The sequence below is a fragment of the Argopecten irradians genome, chromosome 5 (genome assembly GCF_041381155.1).
Source record: "Argopecten irradians isolate NY chromosome 5, Ai_NY, whole genome shotgun sequence".
Lineage (NCBI taxonomy): Eukaryota > Metazoa > Mollusca > Bivalvia > Pectinida > Pectinidae > Argopecten > Argopecten irradians.
This window is the reverse complement of record NC_091138.1, coordinates 12,998,909-13,019,206: the sequence shown is the minus strand read 5'-3', so window position 1 is coordinate 13,019,206 and position 20,298 is coordinate 12,998,909. Positions and strand designations below refer to the sequence as shown.

The 20,298-nt window shown below is 34.2% G+C and overlaps 2 protein-coding genes across 2 annotated transcripts in view; one reads left to right on the top strand and one right to left on the bottom strand.

The window, feature by feature from the left end:
• Window positions 1-5,138, bottom strand: part of LOC138322907 (serine/threonine-protein kinase/endoribonuclease IRE1-like) — a 28,266-nt gene extending 23,128 nt beyond the window's left edge. The window contains exon 1 of the mRNA XM_069267125.1: window positions 4,946-5,138. Within this exon, the coding sequence (XP_069123226.1) occupies window positions 4,946-5,017 (72 nt within the window). The 5' untranslated portion in view covers window positions 5,018-5,138. The remainder of the gene's footprint in view (window positions 1-4,945) is intronic.
• Window positions 5,139-5,357: 219 nt separating this feature from the next.
• On the top strand, window positions 5,358-20,041 carry LOC138322906 (testis-expressed protein 2-like). Its single transcript, XM_069267124.1, has 8 exons — window positions 5,358-5,414; window positions 6,651-7,974; window positions 8,811-9,701; window positions 10,266-10,489; window positions 10,660-10,749; window positions 11,646-11,855; window positions 12,640-12,760; window positions 14,418-20,041. Exons 2-8 carry the CDS (start codon window positions 6,694-6,696, stop codon window positions 14,502-14,504), a joined length of 2,904 nt encoding a protein of 967 aa, XP_069123225.1. The 5' UTR covers window positions 5,358-5,414; window positions 6,651-6,693; the 3' UTR covers window positions 14,505-20,041.
• The last annotated feature ends 257 nt before the right edge of the window (window positions 20,042-20,298 follow it).

Below are 20,298 nucleotides of genomic sequence, written 5' to 3'. Positions count from 1 at the left end.
GAGAAGGTAAATGGAATCAGGGTGCGCAGGAGGTGTGTACCTTTGACTTAGGGGGCGCTGAGGCGGCATTGGGGGGAGCTCAAAGCAAGAAAATGGCTGACGGTAGTTGTTTACATCTAAAATTTCTTTACAAATTAATCTACAAACATCTAACATCAATTATGTATCTTTATACACAGTGTTAAGTACGTAATACCACCGCATGCTCTGTATTTTGACAGCGAAAAATGTAAACAAATCACCCCATGCCCCTACTCGCATGATATGTGGCTTAGCTTGAACTAATCGTGCATCCTTGGCTTCAATCAACACATCTCATCGGTAGAATGGAAATCACTCTACTTGCAAAAATTGTTGGTATTGAATTTTCCTCTCAATGTATGTGTCTATGATGGCATTGAAAAATGTAAACAACTACCGTCGGCCATATTCGCTTCCGAGCTCCCCCCCCCAATGCCGCCTCAGCACCAGCAAAGTCAGAGGTACGCACCTCCTGTGCACCCCTGAATTCCCTTAACCTTCTCCACAGTGATACTGTACATACAGTATTTGACCTAAAGAGGGCACAGGGAGCGGGTAACTGGTGATGGGGGCGCCCTTATTAAAATAATTATTTCTTAAGTTATTTGGAACAGACTATAGCCAAAGGGAACTGTCGCAGACTTTGAATTGGGCTATAGTGATACAGTTTCCTAGCAAAAATCCTTTGATATTTTCTAGGAATCATAGACGTCTCGGCACTTGGAGACCTCGGCACTTGGTCACCTCGGCACTTTGATATTCGGCACTTGGTAATCTCGGCACTTTTATTTTCGGCATTTGGAATGTTCGGCACTTTTTGAAGAGAATTCGGCACTTAGTTTTTTGAAATATTATAAAGTCTATCGCTGTACGAGAAATATTTACTTTCCTTCCTATAATTTTCTCCGAATTTATGAAACTGTTTGTGTCAGATGCACAGCAGTGACGACCGATTAAAGTTGTTATATTTATATTTCAGTCATGATACAATAATTGTGGAACAATTATATTTCTAATTTATTAGCATTTAAACGTTTTAATATATTATTGATATTTTACTTATATATAATATTTAATGCATTTTGACTATTTTTCGATCGAATTTCACGGTTCGTTTTTCAAGAATTTTCCATAAATTCCGCGGTAATATAAGTGCCCTTTCATATGTGAATAGACGATCAAAATACAGTGTAACAGAACTTTGACGTCAATATCAAGTTCCGCTGGCGATAAAAATGCATGTAACATAAATATCTCTTGAATAAGGCCACGGAAAATTATACATTCAATTATTACGGAATCTGCTAATATTATTTCTACGATCACAAGTAATTTGGTTAAAAAACGAACTGGTGACAATCAACTAAAATATGTTAAAATGCATGAAATATAGTAAAATGTTGGGAAATTCGATATTACAGTGGAACCTCCCAAAACCGAACCTTCTCAAAACCGATCACCTCTAGAAACCAAACATGGATGTCATGTACGGAATGAATTCCTCTTTATTAATAGTATATAAAACTTCCCAAAACCGATCCCTCCCAATTCCGAATACCGGACCGATTTTGAGATCGGAATAGTCAAATGTAACTAAAATACACTTCTGAAAACCGGCCTTACCTGAGCGACACCGATAGATTGCATTGGGGTCTGATCAACCGACCGTGAAATACACACGTACCTGGACCATAGTTGTTGCATGCCATGTCCTGGGGCATGTATACAGACGTGAAGGCTATAGGTACACGGTAATTATACCCGATATGGTGGTGTAATTATTTAATCATGTCTATTGTTTAGATATATAACGAAGGTCTACCACGTGCACGCGGTTTGTTTACTGTAGGAAAACAAGCAGAGCTAGTAATAAAGAGAAAGTTTCGTATTCAAATCACACGTTTTTTTTTTAAATTTACATATGTAAAGTTGTTGGATAACGTAAATTATCTGTATGAAGAAGCCGAAGCCATGTATTGTTTTAGGATATGACTATGTCATATAATGACCGGCATCGACTGACCATATAATTTGATTCTTGACGTAACCGGAAGCGATCGGTCGTATGTATGTAGGTTGCAGACGAGAACATCCCCAAGAACATTCACGCAACTAAATAACTAAACTACGTTTATAAGCGGTAACAAAGTCAAGTAATCCATTCCTTTTAGACGTATGATTCTCTCTTTTGTGATAACATTCGCATTAATCAATATCGGTTGGTTTTAACGAACACTAGGCATACATGCGGTGCATTAGTGTAAAAAAACGACTACCGATCGATTAAATCGGGATCGTGATGATCGGTATTCGGTTCACTTCTCCAAACCGAACCCTCTCTAAACCGGCCGATATGATATGCACCGACCATGATCGGTTTCGGGAGGTTCCACTGTACAATTAAAAGCAAATGTAAAGAATTGATTTCAACCGTGTTAAAGGCCCAATTTACGTAACAAATTTTATTGTGAACTAATAATTGGAAATTTTGTAACGAAAAAATATACATCAAATTTAAGTAGATGGTATTTATTTCTGGTTACCGGTATGCCAAAATACAAGGACAGTCCAACGTAAATGGACATGATTGCAAAACATAACTAAAGATTTATTTATAGCAACATATTGCATATCATATGCTTCCTTTTGGTTACAGAAATAAATCTGAGCGTATTTCGTCTGGAGCACAGATTCAGTAACCAATATAAGGAACACGCCTCGTCAATCAGTTGGTAATTATAATTGACTGACACGTGAACATCGAGGCTAGTAGCCAATGATATGGTAGGGGCGGGGCCTCTGTAGTCGCGTGCTTGTCAATTATACCCGCAAAAGCCATACTTCAGTGAAAGATTTATTACATAAAATTGCACGTGTCCGTGTCAAATACACTGCGCTTTAATCTTGTTGTTGGTATAAGCATGATAATCTTATAGCGATACGATTTTCAATATGCTGCAAATATTCCAGTTATGAATAGTCTACTCTATTTATTTTAAAAACGCTGAAATTAAGAAATTGAAGCATTTTGCATTCTCTTACGGGATCGCGATTTAGACAATATTTTTTTAGTTCCTACACGCTTCAAAAGTCTGTCGACAGCATAACACATTCCATGCATCTTTTACCATTAAACACTGGCAGCTAGTTTATAAAGATTTTATTGCCGTAATTATTCTATGATATGAGAGACAACTGACGATCTTCATATGATATAAACGTAAAATGTGAATTATGAACAGAGAAAACTTAACTACATTATTTTTGTACCAGACTACGGTACGTATGTGTTTATGAAACAACGTTGCTTAGAATAAAAAAATTAAGAATTATTCAATATTCTTGTACATGTATTTACATATATTTGTGTAACTCAAAATAAACAAGTGCCGCAAATTGTAATCAATCTTATTTTTTTTCAATTTATGTTCGTATTCTGTCAACATGTATAACTACAGAAGCATATACATACGAAGGGATATTTTATTTATCAAGGACTTATAAGTGAAACTTTATATACTGTTGACAAAATGTCAAACCGACAAGTGCCGAGATATCTGACAAAAGTGCCGAGGTGACCTCAGAAAAGTGCCGAAGTGACTCCAAGCCCAAGTGCCGAGGTCTCCAAGTGCCGTTTTCTAGCACATTGACCATGTTTTCTAGACAGAATAATGGAGTGAAAGGGAATGTGTCAACCTGTCAGCTGTCCCGATGAACCAATGTTTGAAGGTTTTAATCAAGTCATGTTGATGCTGCTCAAGCAGTTTATGAATGTGTACAATGTTAACATTGAGCTATCTGAAAGCAGCGTCTCTAACAGTGATTATGGATGATATGGCTGACGACTACTACGACTGTGCCAGTCCAGGTCATTGACATTCAAACTAATATCGTATATATATGGGGCTGTTATTTTATTCTGTAAATTGGATAGGAAATAAAATTCTAAAAAAAGGTAAGTGTGTGGTTTATTTTAAAAAATTAAACAAGATATCTGGACAATGCAGCATTTTATTTTTTTAAGAAAAATGGCAGGGGCGCCCTTATTATAGCAGGCAACCTCTTTAGGTCAAATATGGTACTTTTAAACATGACGTCTCACCAAAATGAGTGTAAATGATTCAATAATAAGCATGTTCCAGAATGTAAAAGGGTAACATATTTTCATGTGATGAGATCATATCAACGAAAGTTGAATTGATATATCAAAACCGTAATTGATATTACGAGACGCTGTGTCTTCAATTGAGGGAGAAGTCTTGGAGACAGAAGGGACAGTGATAAATCTACGTGCGCCTCTCGAGTCCTGGATGGACACACAGAATTTTAAAAGGACCCATGAAATTTCTGGGACTGGGTGTCTATAACACTGTGGGACCCATTGTTTTCACAAAAACCATTAAAAAGGACCCATGGAAAATAATCGTAGATTGAACACTGAAGGGAGGAATATAGACGGATTGGAACGGGCCGATAATTGGTGACAAGGTAGCTCAATAAGGTAGTGTCCCTACATCTTCTCTACATAATTAACACATGGTCTTTTATTGATATAGTGTCGTAGCTGGATTTTATTATGATATTGTTTGAAAATTTCAAAATGTATTTGAACCTTTTGCAAAATGTCTTCCAACGTCACAAAGGAAATATATAGGTGGTTTGAGAGACATGGCTGCAGGGGTGCCTTTTGGGATAATTACATCTTTTACAACTTATTTAGAGTAGTGCCGAAACGTCCTGGAGTATCGTGTTCAGGGTTTAAACACTTTTAACAGCTATAATGATAAAATATTAAATAACAATCCTTTTCACAAAATTGCCATAACAGAAGCGTACATATAAAGCTGTTTTCATTTTTGCTTTAGATGATGAAACACAAGAAAATAACAGTAGAATTTCAACTAACAACATTCGTGACATTCACCTGATGAGGTTTTTTCTCACTCGACACAGCTGATATTGCCAAAATGACGATGAATAACTGTTTAGCATTCATAATCAGGGCATAAATCGCGTATCTGTTATTCGATCATATACCAAGAAAGTGCACATGCAAACATTCATTTCTCCAATGTGGTTTCGGGATTCCGTGGTTCCGATTGTTTGATGGCGTGAATGTTCCGCACTCAAGGAAAAATGAAAACACGTCGGTAAAAATTATTATTTACACTCTTTATTTAAACAAATAAAAATTAATCTTCATAATATTTATCCAAAATAAAATAAATTAGAAAAAATGCTCTAGTTGAAAGTTACAGTGTAACCGTATTTTATTTATATGTGGCGTTAGAAAATTACGTATTAATCGTCGATTGGTCAAAATGCATTCACTGCTTGATGGAATATAAACAGGAAGTGAATAGCAGACTGCAAGTAGAAAATTCTCATGTGAGGTAAAAATAGCTATATTTCGTTTATTTATACGATTCAACAAATAACAATACATAGTATTGATCATCATGTATGCAATCTTCATGTTTTAACTTAATGTAAATGTTTGATGGCTTGAAATAGCCGAAAACTGTAAATGCGTATATTTGACAGGTGGTCAAAACAACAAGTGTCTTCGTTCATCTGTCATTTGTATGATAAAGCACATCTACACATCTGTTGCTCACCGATGTTGCAGATCTATTGTCACAGCTACATGTATGTTATTGATAAAGATGCATGACTGAGTCTGATGTAGTGTGACCATGTGGAAAATATAACCATTCTGCTGTTATTTAATTATTGTCTGCAATTACACAACTTTAGCTTCATAATTTATGAATGCATGTGTTTTTGGAAACCATTGATCTGTTTATTATTTTGAAATTAGATTTTAACTGTTGTTAATATGTCGTTTCATCATAAACTGATTTTTTAAACAATAAGCAATAAAACATGACATTGGATTCAACGACAAATCTGCAATCAACTTTTATAACAAGTCGTATTTCAGGTAGTCACATCAAATGAAGATTGTAAAGTTGAGAATTTAGTCAGGCAAACGCCTCCAAAAATGAAGATATTTTAGCCATCAAAAAATCTTGCAATAAAAAGAGTAATAAAAATTGACATTAGATAAATATGATATCAATATATATGATTGACAGATGAATATAAATCTTCAATAAAACCAAAATACTTTTAGACTGAAATATCTACTTCATCTTCTTTCTATGTCCCCAGACCTTCTTTTTTGTTTTTGTTTAGATATATAATTATTACTTTATGCAAGATAAGAAGTTAATAGTGGAGAGATGCGAGAACAGCTGGTGTCAGCTGTTCTCAGAATGAATCTATAGAAAGGATGTTTACATTGGAAGCAGATTGGATTATGATGTGATGAAAGAAAGACTATTGGAGAGTGTCAGTTGAAGTAGATGCTTGCCTATTATTTTGAATGTTTGCTTTGCATGTGTTATTGTATGCATGCATTAAACAGAGTTTTTCATAGCCAAAATAAACTGCTTAGTTACATAGAGATCAGAGATCCCCTCTTTTTTCTTTTTTTTCATTTTGATAATTATTTCAACCAAAATAATATATGCTCACGAAGAATCTGTAAATAATATGAAAATAAATAGCTTATTGATTCTTTGAAAGTCAAGATATTTATAGTTGATTTCTGCTGTATTTTGCAGGATCATCAGTTAAGCACATATATATAAAGCTTAACTCCAGAAAATGTCACTGAAAAGAGATTCTGCCCCACCACCAAGACCACCAGCTCCAAAGAGCTTAACAAGAAGGTCAGCATCAAATAATTCCATCAAAAAAAGCTTCAAGCTATTAGAGGAAGATGAAGAAGATGAAGAAGATCTTACGATTTTGACAGGAGAGTTTGACAAGAAGTTGGACAAGAACAAGGCAGATGTGAATGCATCAAAAGGTGACAAGTCAAAGGAATCAACACCAGTAAAAACTACAACTCCTCAAAGTGAATCAAAAACTCTTGGTCTCAATCAAAGGTCAAGGTCGTTGGATGATGACAAGGCATCAAGTAATGTTTCCAGAATAAAACAAAACTTTGTTGATATATCTTCGGGACTTAAGGATAAATTAGTAAAAAAATTGGAAGAACTTTCAGCAGAAATCAATTCTCCAGTGGATGCAGATTCCGATCAAAAGCCTGAGGATATGGTTGATCAAAATAACCTAATTTTAAAACAAGATGTTAAGCGATTAGAAATCCAAGTATCTGACAGCGGTGAAGAAAAGTTGGTCATTGAAACAGCCAAAAATGGCAATTCAGATGAACTGATCAAGAATGAACCTGACAAGAAAGTTTTGGTAAGGTCACATCGGCTACCTCCAACTCCCGAGGAGATGCCTGCTGACACAGATGCTGAGTTTCATTTAGTTGAAGACTTTTACAAAACAGAAGCAAATGATGTTTTATCGGATCCAAAGGTGCAATCCAATGAACTTCGTCATCGTAACTACAGCAGTTCAAAGAAAGTAATAAAGACCAAAAGTCCTAAGACATCAAATTCTCCTACTGGAACGCCGGTATCAATGTCAAAGTTGATGACAAAGAATGATTCAGTAGACAATATCAATGAGCAGGATATTGATGAAGTACAAAGTGCAAATACAGAGTTTTTTGATGCATCTGATATGGATATGACTTCAAACAATTCTTTGGATTCAGATATCCATGATACCACTGAGAAACCCAAACGGAAATCTCCACAAGTGAACATGTCTGACTTAACAGCTGTTCCAGTGAGAAAATTAACAGCAGGAAGCATTTTCATATTTCTCTATTGGATCTTGCCTCTACCGTCATATCTGTCTGGAATGTTGATGGGAGTATTTCTTGCCACTGCTGGATGGGCTGTTTACCTGTGGGTAAACAAACCTCCTGCTCCTAAGCCTCCAATTGAAAGAACTCCTGTCAGCAAGCTACCCCCTATGGTTGTTCCAGAAATGAAAGATACTGTCACAGAGGATGGGGTTTACAAGGTTTACATTATTTTGTTGGGATTATGATGAAAACAATTTGTTTAACTTTTCATTTAGTAGAAATGTAAAAATGGCTCTCTATGAAAAGCATTTTTCTCTCTAAATTTTGAAGCTTAATTCAGCTGTAATTTGGAGTACTGTAAATCACTTATATTTCAAAATTTCACAGAAAATATCGATCACTTACACTATTGGGGGGGGGGGGGGTACATAAACATTTAGATAATGCAAAATATTTATTTCATTCAGACTTTCAAAGTTAATTATTGCAAATAACACTGTTCTTTGCATCAACAAATTGGAGTTAATTAATGATTACAACTCTCAGTGGGCTGGTCATTGATAAATGGCTACAGTTTTTATAAACAGTTTTCATAAAAACTGGAGTTAGTCCTCGGTTTACACACGGTCTATTGTAATGAAAACAACTCACTTCACCCTTGAAATATCACTGCACATTGAACAACAGGATTCTTATGACCTTTCTTTCATCGTCACGTGATCGGACTCATTAACAAAAATGGCGATCACATTTGAATGTTCGTCGATCTGTTAACGACTGCATTATTCGCAAATTAAATACACTTCAGGGTTTTAAATCGCGAAATTATGTATTCGCGAATAAGTCTTAAGAGATAAGTTTGTGATATTAAGTACTCACAAGATATAAGTGATTTACAGTATGTAAATCTTTGTATTTACTTACTTATGTCTTAGTTTTACTTTTAGACTTAAGATTTTAAATGTGGCTAGGGAATTCTTACTTACTTACTTTATTTAAATTGCTTAAATGCAATTATAATATATGTTAATTCTTATCAATCTTGTTGTTGTAGGGATGGATGAATGAAATTCCAAATTACAATCCAGAAAAATATCACATCAACCAAACCCATTCAATTTATGTGGACCTAGAAAATTCAGTTTTACGTCTACGACGTCCAAAGACAAACATTGGGAGACGTTCAATGTGGGATGAACCTCCGATTCAGACTCCCCAGTTCATTCATCAGAGACATTACAACTTAGAAGGTAGCAATGTATTTTTGTTGCCTCCAGGATTGGTGAAAAAGCGTATTTGGAGTAAAAAGTATCCAATCTGTATAGCTTTAGCAAATACTGACCCAAAACACCATGCTATGGCAAATGAGCAAAAGCTTGCGGAGACCCCAGACTCTGATTCGGGATTTGAAATAGTAACTGAACAAACCTGTGGAAATGGGATTGTATTCCTGTTTGCTAGGACTTGTAGGGAGAAAGAGGACTGGTACAAACGTCTTAGTGCAGCTGCTGCAGCCAAGCCTCTTCCTAGTCATCTGGGTCTCATCCGTAAGTGCATTAAAAAGTCATCGTCCCAGCATCACAGCAGGAACAACAGCACAGAAGGTGTTCATCAGAACAAGAGACAGGGGTCGACTGATTCAACTTCATCAGGATCATCATCACCGACGAAGGAGATGGAGAGTGCCCCTGTGTCTAGAAAATCTAGCATGGAAGACTTTATTCGTTTCATGGGTAGGGTGATGCCGAAGGAGGTGAAAGACTCCCAGACTAGCCCAACTCATGTGAAGAAAGGGACTCCTGAATATGTCAGTCCCATAGACTGTGATTTTAGCATCCTCTGGCTAAATGCCCTCATCAATAGAATTTTCTGGGACTTCCTTCATGAGCAATATTTCATAGATAAAGTTCTGGATAAGCTGCAGAGGAAACTAAGTAAAATACATGTGAGTTTTTTTTTCATAAATGTGAGTTTTTTATGAGAAGAAATGTTTTACAATGAACATATATACCATTGTTAATGATGTAACCTTCAAATTTGATTCCTATAAAAGTCAAGTTTTACTATATGGCTGATTTTAGAATAGTTTGACAAATCTAATTCATAGGTTACAGTAATACGTTAATTAGCTATAGGGAGAGAAGATAAGGTAATGTTGTACTGTAGATGTCTTGTAACATTAGGCCTCTTTTCCATTTTTTCCATTTGTCCTTTTTAAATTTATACATGATCGTCGCAAATAATTCAAAGGTGAAAAAAAAGCAGATTCCCCAATTTCATGGGTATAATGTATTTTCAAGTTTGTTAATATTGAGCCTAAGCTTGTTGTTTTGTGCTCAAAGCTTTATAAAATATACTTTGATTAAAGTTAAATTCAGGTGAACCAACAACATTTTCAGATAAATTTTGATAGTTTTAGTAGCTGGTAATATTGCATGTGCTTATTTTGTAGAGTCTTTTTTCATATAGAGGAGTTATATTTACACATATATATATGTTCTTTTTTTAGATTCCTTACTTCATAGAGGAGCTAAAAATTACAAATATTGACCTTGGAAATGAGGTGCCCAACTTACGTCGTGGAGCAAGACCATACTTTGACGAGCAAGGATTCTGGGTGGATGTAGACATCAATTATGAAGGGGGCTTTCAAATGACAATAGAGACCAAAGTGAACCTTATGAGACTGAAAAAGACACCTGTAGATAAGCAGGAGACAGAAACAACCAAAAAGTAAGTTCATTCACATTGAATAAAGGATTTACTCGTGTGCAAATGTATTTTACCTCTCAATTTTCATTTTCTGTTTTCATTATTTGACATCAAAATCAGAGGTTGGGTTGACTGTGAATGCATTAAAAAGTAAAATTTAAGAAATTCCAGAATTTCATCACTATTTTCAGGTCAGCCATTACAGATGAAAATGAAGAGGACAGCGCTGAATCATCTAGTGATGAAGAAGAGGATGTTTACTCTCCCAGTGCTGAAGATGGGTAGGTATCATGTCAAAACAGGTTCTGTAGTTAATGCTGTTTGGATGACACCTTAACAGGTCTGTGAGCAAAGTTTCCATGGTCATGTCTTCATGTATATTTTTTTCAACACTCTAACTTATCCATAATAGCGCTAGCATTGGTCACAACATGTGAAGTAAAGGATAAGGTATGTTAAGACTCGAATATGGCGGCAAAATTAATTCTCCAGTAAAGAACAACATATTTTGCCATATAACAATTGAATACATTTGCTAACACATTACATCCCGAAAATATCCCGCATGTGCCAATTATGTTCACTATGACGTCATCAACATGCACTTTCCCGCCATTTTTCACAAAAATCCTTGAAAAATCATACTTTTGAGTGGTTTTCTCTAAAAATGAATGTGGCCGCCTTCGTGGAGCAGAAAGAGATTTTCACACGTTGTGTATCGTGTATTTACGCATATCCATGCAAAATATAAAGTTGCTCCAAGGTGGGGGCCAAATCCATTTCAAGCCTTTTTGAACCTAAAGATGATGAGTTTTGAGCAAAATTTGGCAAGAAGAGGAAAATCATCAGTTTGATGACGTCATAGGTAGAGCACATCGTGTACATGGTTATAAAAAGTTATGTTTTGATGAATGGCAAGTATGAGAGTATTTATTGATGTGAAATTGATGTGGATCAGAGTTATTATTTTTCGGCCTGAAAAATTAAGACCAAATACTGGTCCTATCATATCTACTCCTTTATATGCAGTTTTTAATGGCACATTTTTGCTCTCTTATTCATATAAGTATCTTAATAATTTAGGATAAAATGATAATTTTAAGTACAGTATTAATTACTTTAGGATTAACAAAAAACGTTGTAGTGGTATTAATTGTATCTTTTACTTTTACTTCAGTGCTCGAGGTGGAAAAGCCAGCAAAAAGATCATGGGCTATCTGGGTAAGATCACACAGTCCAAATACTTCCAAAGTGCTACAGAGATCAAGTACATCAAGAAGAAGATGGAAGAGGTTTCTAATACGCCAATAGAGCTGACAGTTGAAGTTCGGATATTATCTGGGACCATGGCTGTTAACATTCCTCCTCCTCCTACTGATAGACTCTGGTAAGTAAATAATACTAAGGTGTGACTTGTCTAAACCATGTGGCACAGAAACCAGCATATTTGGCTGGTATAGCCAGGTTTCCAGATTATACAGGTTTTAATTAAGGACTATGTCATACACAGGAATCCAGATTGGACAAGGGCTAGCTTTGACAAACTATACTGTACATACAGAATTACAATCTTCTCTGTGTCTCCAGCCTGTAAAATCAATGGGCGCCAATGCATATTATGTGTATTGATCAATAATCAAATACATATTTTTGAATCTCTGTAGTTAGGTTATAAACATTTTCATTATGTTTTCTTTGCCGATTTTTATCAAACTTCACAAAATTATAAAATCATAAGTGCAAGATATTTTAGATGAAGATCAAGTTCACAGTTTGTATTTTTGTTTGCACTCTGATTTATTCCTTTATATATAGTTCTTGAAATCTTTGGACAATTTCAAGGTTTTAGTGATGTCTAAGTTAAGTTTTGTGTGTTCCATACAAGACCAGAAGGTAGTTTTCTTTAATTACCAATACAAAAATTACATGATTTACATGTTTACCACCATTGAAAAGTTTTGAGCTTCTTTTATTTTCAAATTATCTTAAAGATGATAGATCTAAAAATCATTAATAATTTCTGCCCGAAAAGATATTCCTTTTGGATTTTTCTCATATATTGAATAGAATTTTGATTTTGTTCTGGTGGCAGTGAAGATTATAGATAGGTTTAAAACTGCTTTATAAATAATCATGTGAAACTGAATTGTAAAACCTTTATTTTGTCTTAGGTATGGATTCAGAGGCAATCCCAAGCTACACCTTGTTGCCAAACCAAAAGTTGGAACGAGGGAACTGACCATCACGCACATAACAGAGTGGATAGAGAAAAAATTGTCCACAGAGTTCCAGGTAAGATTCAATACATCTTTAGTTCACCTCTCAATAGAGAGGGGAGGAGGGGTGCTTATGGAATCAACCCTAGCTTCTGTGTCACCTATTTTGATTTAAGTTGTGATATGCTGTTATATGTAACAATTGTCATTGATTTCTAAAATGATTTAGTAGTATAGTTGATATAATGGATATGGACAATTATTTTAAGGAGACAATGCAGCATTTTGAGAATCAAGTGGCCTATTTTGTGGCCAGGCAAATGCTGTTATCCATAAAAACTGACATTGATTTCTGTATTGAAATAGGATTATCAGTGTTGTACATTGTGTGGACAACCAAAGGGAGTAAACACATGATATTGAGAATTTCAAGAGGTCTATTGGGCTGTTTTACACCTTGTCATTGACAACTTAAAATCTTACCCCTCTGGTTGAGATTTCCCTCTAAAAAGCCCATGATCTTCATTTAATGTCACTTGGGTATGATTAAATACTAAATTATTATTTTTAACCACAACTTTTGTACATCTTTTCATAAACTCACTCCCACAGATAAATAGATGAACGATTCAGGTCTATTTGGCCTCTTGTATGATTGTAAAAGGTTATGGAATGATAGGATATGAATAATTTAGAAATTTGGTTTGAAATGATCGGCTCAACTTCACACTGAAATACATGCATATAACCTATCATAATAAGAATCTGATCAGTGCAATCTGCTGCTGTGTTTGGCATATTGATTTTGCTACTGTTTTACATGCAAATTGCCATTTTAAAAGTCAATGTTATAAATAATAAAATAAGCTATCAGATGCAATGTTCTAAAGCATTCTGATATTTAGCTGAAATACAATTCTGCTGTATATAATATATAGATCAAATGTGTTGTGAATTTTTCATCAGAAAAACGTCAATGTATTTTCAATAAAATTTCAGTTTAGCTTTTTATGAAACAATATTAAATGTAGAAAATTTACATTTCAATTTATTCATATGTAAATACAAATACTGGTATGACATTGTACTTGTTTATAATATCATCAACGAAGTACAATTTCAACAGGAAATTCAAATTAATTCTTTAGATCAACAACACATAATACATATGATACATTGTGTTTTAAGTAATAATAACACATCAAAGAAACATGGAGGCCGAGTGGTTAAGATGTCCAGAAATATTTTACCACAAGCCCTCCACCTCAGGGATGCGGGTTCGAATCCCATGTTGGGCAGTTGCCTAGAACTGACCGCTGGTCGGTGGTTTTTCTCTGGGTACTCCGGCTTTCGTCCACCAACAAATCTGGCAGGCCTTTACATAACCCTGGCTGTATAAAATAAAATTCAGCAAAGGATACCAATTTATTGACTTGTGCCCTATCTGGGCCTTGAACTCACGATCTACGGCACCCAATTGCCTAGCCAAACATACCTGTGCCACAGCCACATCCACCCCCACCCCCCCCCCACCCCCCCCCACCCCCCAAAAAAGAAAAAAGAAAAAAACAACAACAACATACACCCCTATAAACATCATTATCATATCCATTATCTTCTTCATCATCTTCATCATCATCATACCATTATCATCATCTCATTATCATCATCATATGTATTAAATTCAATGCAAAATTGTATCTGTAACCTATTCTTCCTATTCTTTCCTACAGAGAACATTTGTATACCCCAATCTGGATGACCTTGAGGTGCCAACATTTACAACTTTCACTCCAAATGGTGTGGAGCCTACTAGTTAGAGTGTGTGGTCTTCACAAGAGAATCAGCATTAACCTATATGTTATATGTAGGTATGCAAAATTGTGCAATATCCTATTTTTCTGTATATATTTGTATCCTTAATTTATTGCTCTATGTCAAATTAAAAGTGATATGCTTATGCATTTAATTGAAGGTATCTTGTAAGATTTAAGATATATCTTTACTGTACCATGAAGCTTTTATGAAGATTCAATTTCATTGTCTTGATGAGTATGATTTAGAACATTAATTGATTGTCTGTCTCATTAATTACTGATACCGTGTTTCATCTAATAAGCATAGTGAAATTACATACAAGAATTATTCTGCTTAACAAAACATTGCCCAATATAGTTTCCATGTAACTGAATAATGTGGTTGGCAGATTTGTGCTATAAGAAACATTTTGCAACTTAACTTGAGTATCCCGATCCTTTTGTCCAACATAATTAGGCTACATTTATAAGGGTAGGTCTGCTAAATAGATTTAAAATAAATAAATATAATAAAAAAAGTCAACTGACAATTTACTTGTGTTTCAAGTTTATTTTATCAAAATTAAAAAAAAAAAAAGTACAATTAATTTATGTTGAAACATATTTGAATTTGAGAAATTTTGCTTAGTCTAGATATAAATAGAAATCTGAAATCTAAATGTTATGATATATAAATTATAATTTTGTAACAATTGATGATTGTATTTGATGTTTATTCACTGTTGCCATATATTCCATTCTTGTCAAATGAGAGATGTAAGTGTTCATGGTGCTATATTACTATCAGTGTTGGACTTCGTTGTCGCTCTGTACTACTGGGTACCCCGTACATATAGTGATTGTAGGAGGGCTTAGCATGTACACCAACTCACAAAGCTCAATGTTCATTTTAGTAGGTACTGCTTGTAGAGTCTAGTTAATAATAAAAGTTGGAAGACAATACATGTACATCTATATGTAACATTTAAGTTATTTTGAGAGTTACAACCATTTTAGCTGATTCAATATATATATATATTGCTAAAGTTTGCATTACAACTGCCAGGTATATTGCATATATGTGGGAAAAAATACATCAAAATGCAAAAATATGTAAGCCTGGTCGTACATTCAAATGTGTTTCATACATACATACATACATGTAATGCAGTTGTTGATGAGTCATACCATAAAAGAGTCTTTTAATGCATCCTGTTGGTAATGCTTTTGTGAACGAGTTGTATACATTTACAATGTGTATAATGTTTAGATAGGATGTAACGTTGTGATTGGTATGGTGTATATAGGAATATTATTGAACTGTCTATTACACACATTCTGTAAACAGTGATATATACTAGACTTAGATCCTACAGTTCTCTCAGTAATGGTTTCCATTGACTAATTCCTAGTGAAATGACTATCGTAGATCTCTGTGTGTACATCGTCAGATTGTAGGAAGTTAATTGTGATACAGACACCATAGATATTGTGTATATTTTCGTAGTAAAATGGTCATTACATCCTTGTATTGTATAGACAGATTCTTACACCTATAGCTAGTAATATGGTATAGAGTAACTGTAGATTAACTTTGAGGTTTAGACCGTATCAAGCACATGTTGGTATGTAGTGTCAGCTATACATATGGTGATCATAAATAATTAACTAGGATCCCCAAACCCACCTTCTGTGTGATGGTACATCTCACTAATACTACGGATGATTTAATCAAATGAATAATGGATATTGTATGTTGTGATATTTGAGATTGATATCAAATGTAGATGACTATAGCTAGTACATGCTGGAATGCATGCACACAGAAAAAACCCATTTCTCCCTTAGGAATTTCCTAATATTTCTTTGGAAGAGTCACTGAAAATAGCAGATTATATTTAAAATGTATTTATCTTACAATCATCAAACAGACAAGAATTGTTTTGTCTTAATCTCATAAAATAAAAAATATCAAATTGAATGGTTTCCACAACTCTATGTGTTACATAAATTAAACATTTATAACTTTCTAAAAGACCATGTTAAGACCAGACTTTTCACTTTATGTTCCTGTGAACTTCGCTTAAAACTTGCTGTCTTGCCAACTTTGAGGTAACAACTTAAATAAAACACATGTCTTGCTCATGATATGCAGACAATGAGATTTAATAATGACATAGTTAACCAGATATAGGATTTAAGGTAACTAATATAATAATTATATACCAAGAGTGTAAGGCATTCTTCATGAATTAAAAGTAAGTCTTTACTACGGACATTAACACAATGTGGCAAACTTTATCTGGAATCAACACGAAAACGATGTCAACTGTTCACATAACAGTAATATGTCACATAACCCAATACTTGTACTCAGGTGTAGTACAGCATACATTATATATGGCAGAAATAAGAAGTCTACTTCAATATAAATGATATTTTTGTTTTGTTTATTCCTTATTTTGTTGTTTTATTAATATTGTTATCTTTATTAATTCAGACATGTGATGCTATATAATTGCCATGATGATAAACTTCTTCCATAGATACATTTGAGTTATTGTGGAATATTCTGTCTCCTATCTAACAACTACACAATATTGACAGAGAATATACATATGTACATAGAGATTATGGATACAGTTTCCTTGGGGATACTTATACTTTAGTTGCATGTACTGGTATGTTAATATTTGTACATTTAAATGATTTGTTCACAACTTATCAATGTAGATTAGAATTTAGTGACTGCGCTTCTGTATCTTTTCATTTAAGCACAGACATCGCGAAATATGCCGGTCCGACGGACATGTCCGGCAAAATTTGTCTCGGACTGGCTATTTTAAAATGCATTCCGGACCGACCGTCCGGCAATTATTGAGTACCAGAAGTAGGTAGAACTGGTGTCTGAAGTATTATGCAGGTGCGGAAGCTGGCAAAAATGTAAACTGCATAAGATAATCATGAAAACAGCTGCCTGGATACCAATAGCAGGAAGTAATGTTTACTTCAAAAATTCACATTAATGTTCGGTCCAGCAAGTCTTGTTCGGTTTGGCTTACTCACAGTCCTTGCTGGTCTGAATGTCCGGCCATTTTTTTCAACTTTCGCGATGTCTGTAAGCATTGAAGTCGCTATTTTTTAATTTCATCGCGGTATGAAAGAAATTTTGTTTGTAAACTGTGTGACTCAGCGTGGCAGATTCTCACAAAAGTTAGCAAACAAAATTTATTTCATACCCTGATGAAATTAAAAAATAGTGACTTTAATGCTTATAATTAATTTTCCAGGCTACTTTATAAAATGAAATACGTTTACACGTATGATTCCATTGATTTTTTCTAAGGGATTATTTTTTCCAAATCAATACGCATCGTCAATGTTTCTATTGTGACGTCACGATAAGGTCAAGTTTCCGCTCCATTCTGGGATTATTTTTGTTCATCATGGAATGAAAAAAAATGAATAGGCCAATCAGAAAGCCAGAAACAAAGAGTGTACTGGAAGTTACAATTTACACTGAATTAAGGCATGCATTTAGATACAGTTCAACTTCTGATGCCAAAAGTAAAAACTTAATTTACAAAAAATATTACATTTATTTTCATTAACTTATTATCCTATAAAGCCTATTACTTTTACCTGTTAAGAACAAATGTTTTACCTGGGTGCTTATTAAAATAATTACTGTGATTGATTAAACATACAGATTTAATGGACCTATACTGTGTCAGTGGATCGAGTAATGTCTTACATTTCCTTGTTTCTAAATTCTACTTCCTTCTATTTTGGTCTATACAGTGGGGTGAAGTTATACTCTTTATTTTAAATGTTACACAATATACCTATACATGTTGATAAAGTGTTTGATTATTATGTATGTGTGCATCCCAAGTCCTGTATCCGGTATATGTTGACAGAGCCAAGGGGAATTCTGAAAATAGGTCACTGTGGGATTTATTGTAGATTAAATCATTTGTGTCATATATAATCTTGGGATGAGTAAACAATAATATTTATGAGGGAACCATAAGGTTTTGGATTATATGTAACAAATGTATCATATTTATTATCATTCTTAGTGGATTTTTCTGTTTACATGAACTGGTAATTAATCAGTGTTGTTGTTATTATTTATTCAGTCTAGTTAAACAATTTTATATTCACCGGTGTTGCTATATATATATCTTCCATATATATGTTTAACCTGATTATCTAAAAGCTGCCTCCAATATTATGATGTTATGATGAACATTATTCATACCAAAATCTAGTCACTCAAAGTCCTGTTAGTGTTAAAGCATGGCACACAGTGAGACCTGCTTAGCCATCCCTACCTTAAAGCATGGCACACATAGATAGTGAGACCTGCTTAGCCATCCCTACCTTAAAGTTTTACAGATGTTAATAGTAACTTAATGGAAATATGTCTAATTCATCATCACTAAAGAGCAGGAATTCCATGGTAATTTATCTGAGTGCATTCAAAATTAATTTCAACTCTATAGTGCAAGTGTAGGCAGGAACCAATCTTCAAGTTTCAGAAGCTTTTTATAACAACACTGTGTAATGTTCAGACTTTGTCTATTCATGGTGACATATCATTAGACTTGCTGAATTTGTACCTTTCCAGTAAAGATAGGGATTTGCAGTAAGGATTAATAACCTCATATAATGACAAATGTTGGTGCTTAGTTCATACCGATTATGTTAATGGCTTAAAAACAATAGTGGGTTGTCTTCATGAACCTGTAATAAATATTTTGGAAGAAGAAAAAAAAAACTGTCTTTATAACAAATAATGTACAATGCTACCATTCAAAGTGGTGAAATGTTGAGCTCACAAAACTGAACGCTGGCGATTATCTGGTGATTAATGGTCATGATTAAGTTACATTTCCAACTCCATTCACTTACTACATACGCTGAAGGGTTTGATATACAGTAGTACCTTCTTAAAACACACATGCTCAAGCTTAAATGCTCAAATAATCTTTCAGAATCGTTTTATGAATTATGTCATTAGATCAGATAATAGAAAAGTAAAGAAATTATTTTTATTGAATTGATAAGAACCAGGCTCTTCCACTTTGTATGCCATCCACTGTGAAATTGATGAAGTATTATATAGGTATTGCCAACATTATTTTAAATCTAGTTTTAATCTAGCCCAAGATCTTTCTTAACTAAGACATTGGCAATCATGGCAATTTCCATTTTATGGCAAAAGGTATCCCTTTACTTGGCAATTGTTTGTTTGGTATCATCAGTCATGGCAGTGATTGCTTTTCTGGCAAATATATTTTATGTCAATGGTGGTTTTCTTTCCATGGTTTTTGTGGTTCTACAATTTACTTTTTTATAGTAAGGGTGAATTTTCTGTTTTTATGATAGCTGTGATTTTCTGCTCCATGGCAATAAAGATTTTTTGTCAATATCAATATCCACTAAACCCACTGATGAATGCATGCACTGCATTCCTTTCCCTTTGTGCCATTATTTCTTGCCATTTATTAATCAGTGATTATTTCTGTTTATAGAGTCCGACCTCCTTGTTGTATGTGTTTATAGAGTCCGATTTGTATTGATTTTCTCAGTTTTTATATATTAATCAATTTTAGTGCCTAGAGAATCAAGCATTAGATCATTGAATATAAACAGATACAAAGCCAAGGTTTTATTTTCTTTCCTTAATTCCTGATCTTGTTATATGCGTAGTTTACTGTTTCTTGTTTGCCTAAACAACTTACATATTTATATATAACAAGATCAGGAATGTATGTTTACATACAAGTATGTTTTTGAAATATGTAAGTTG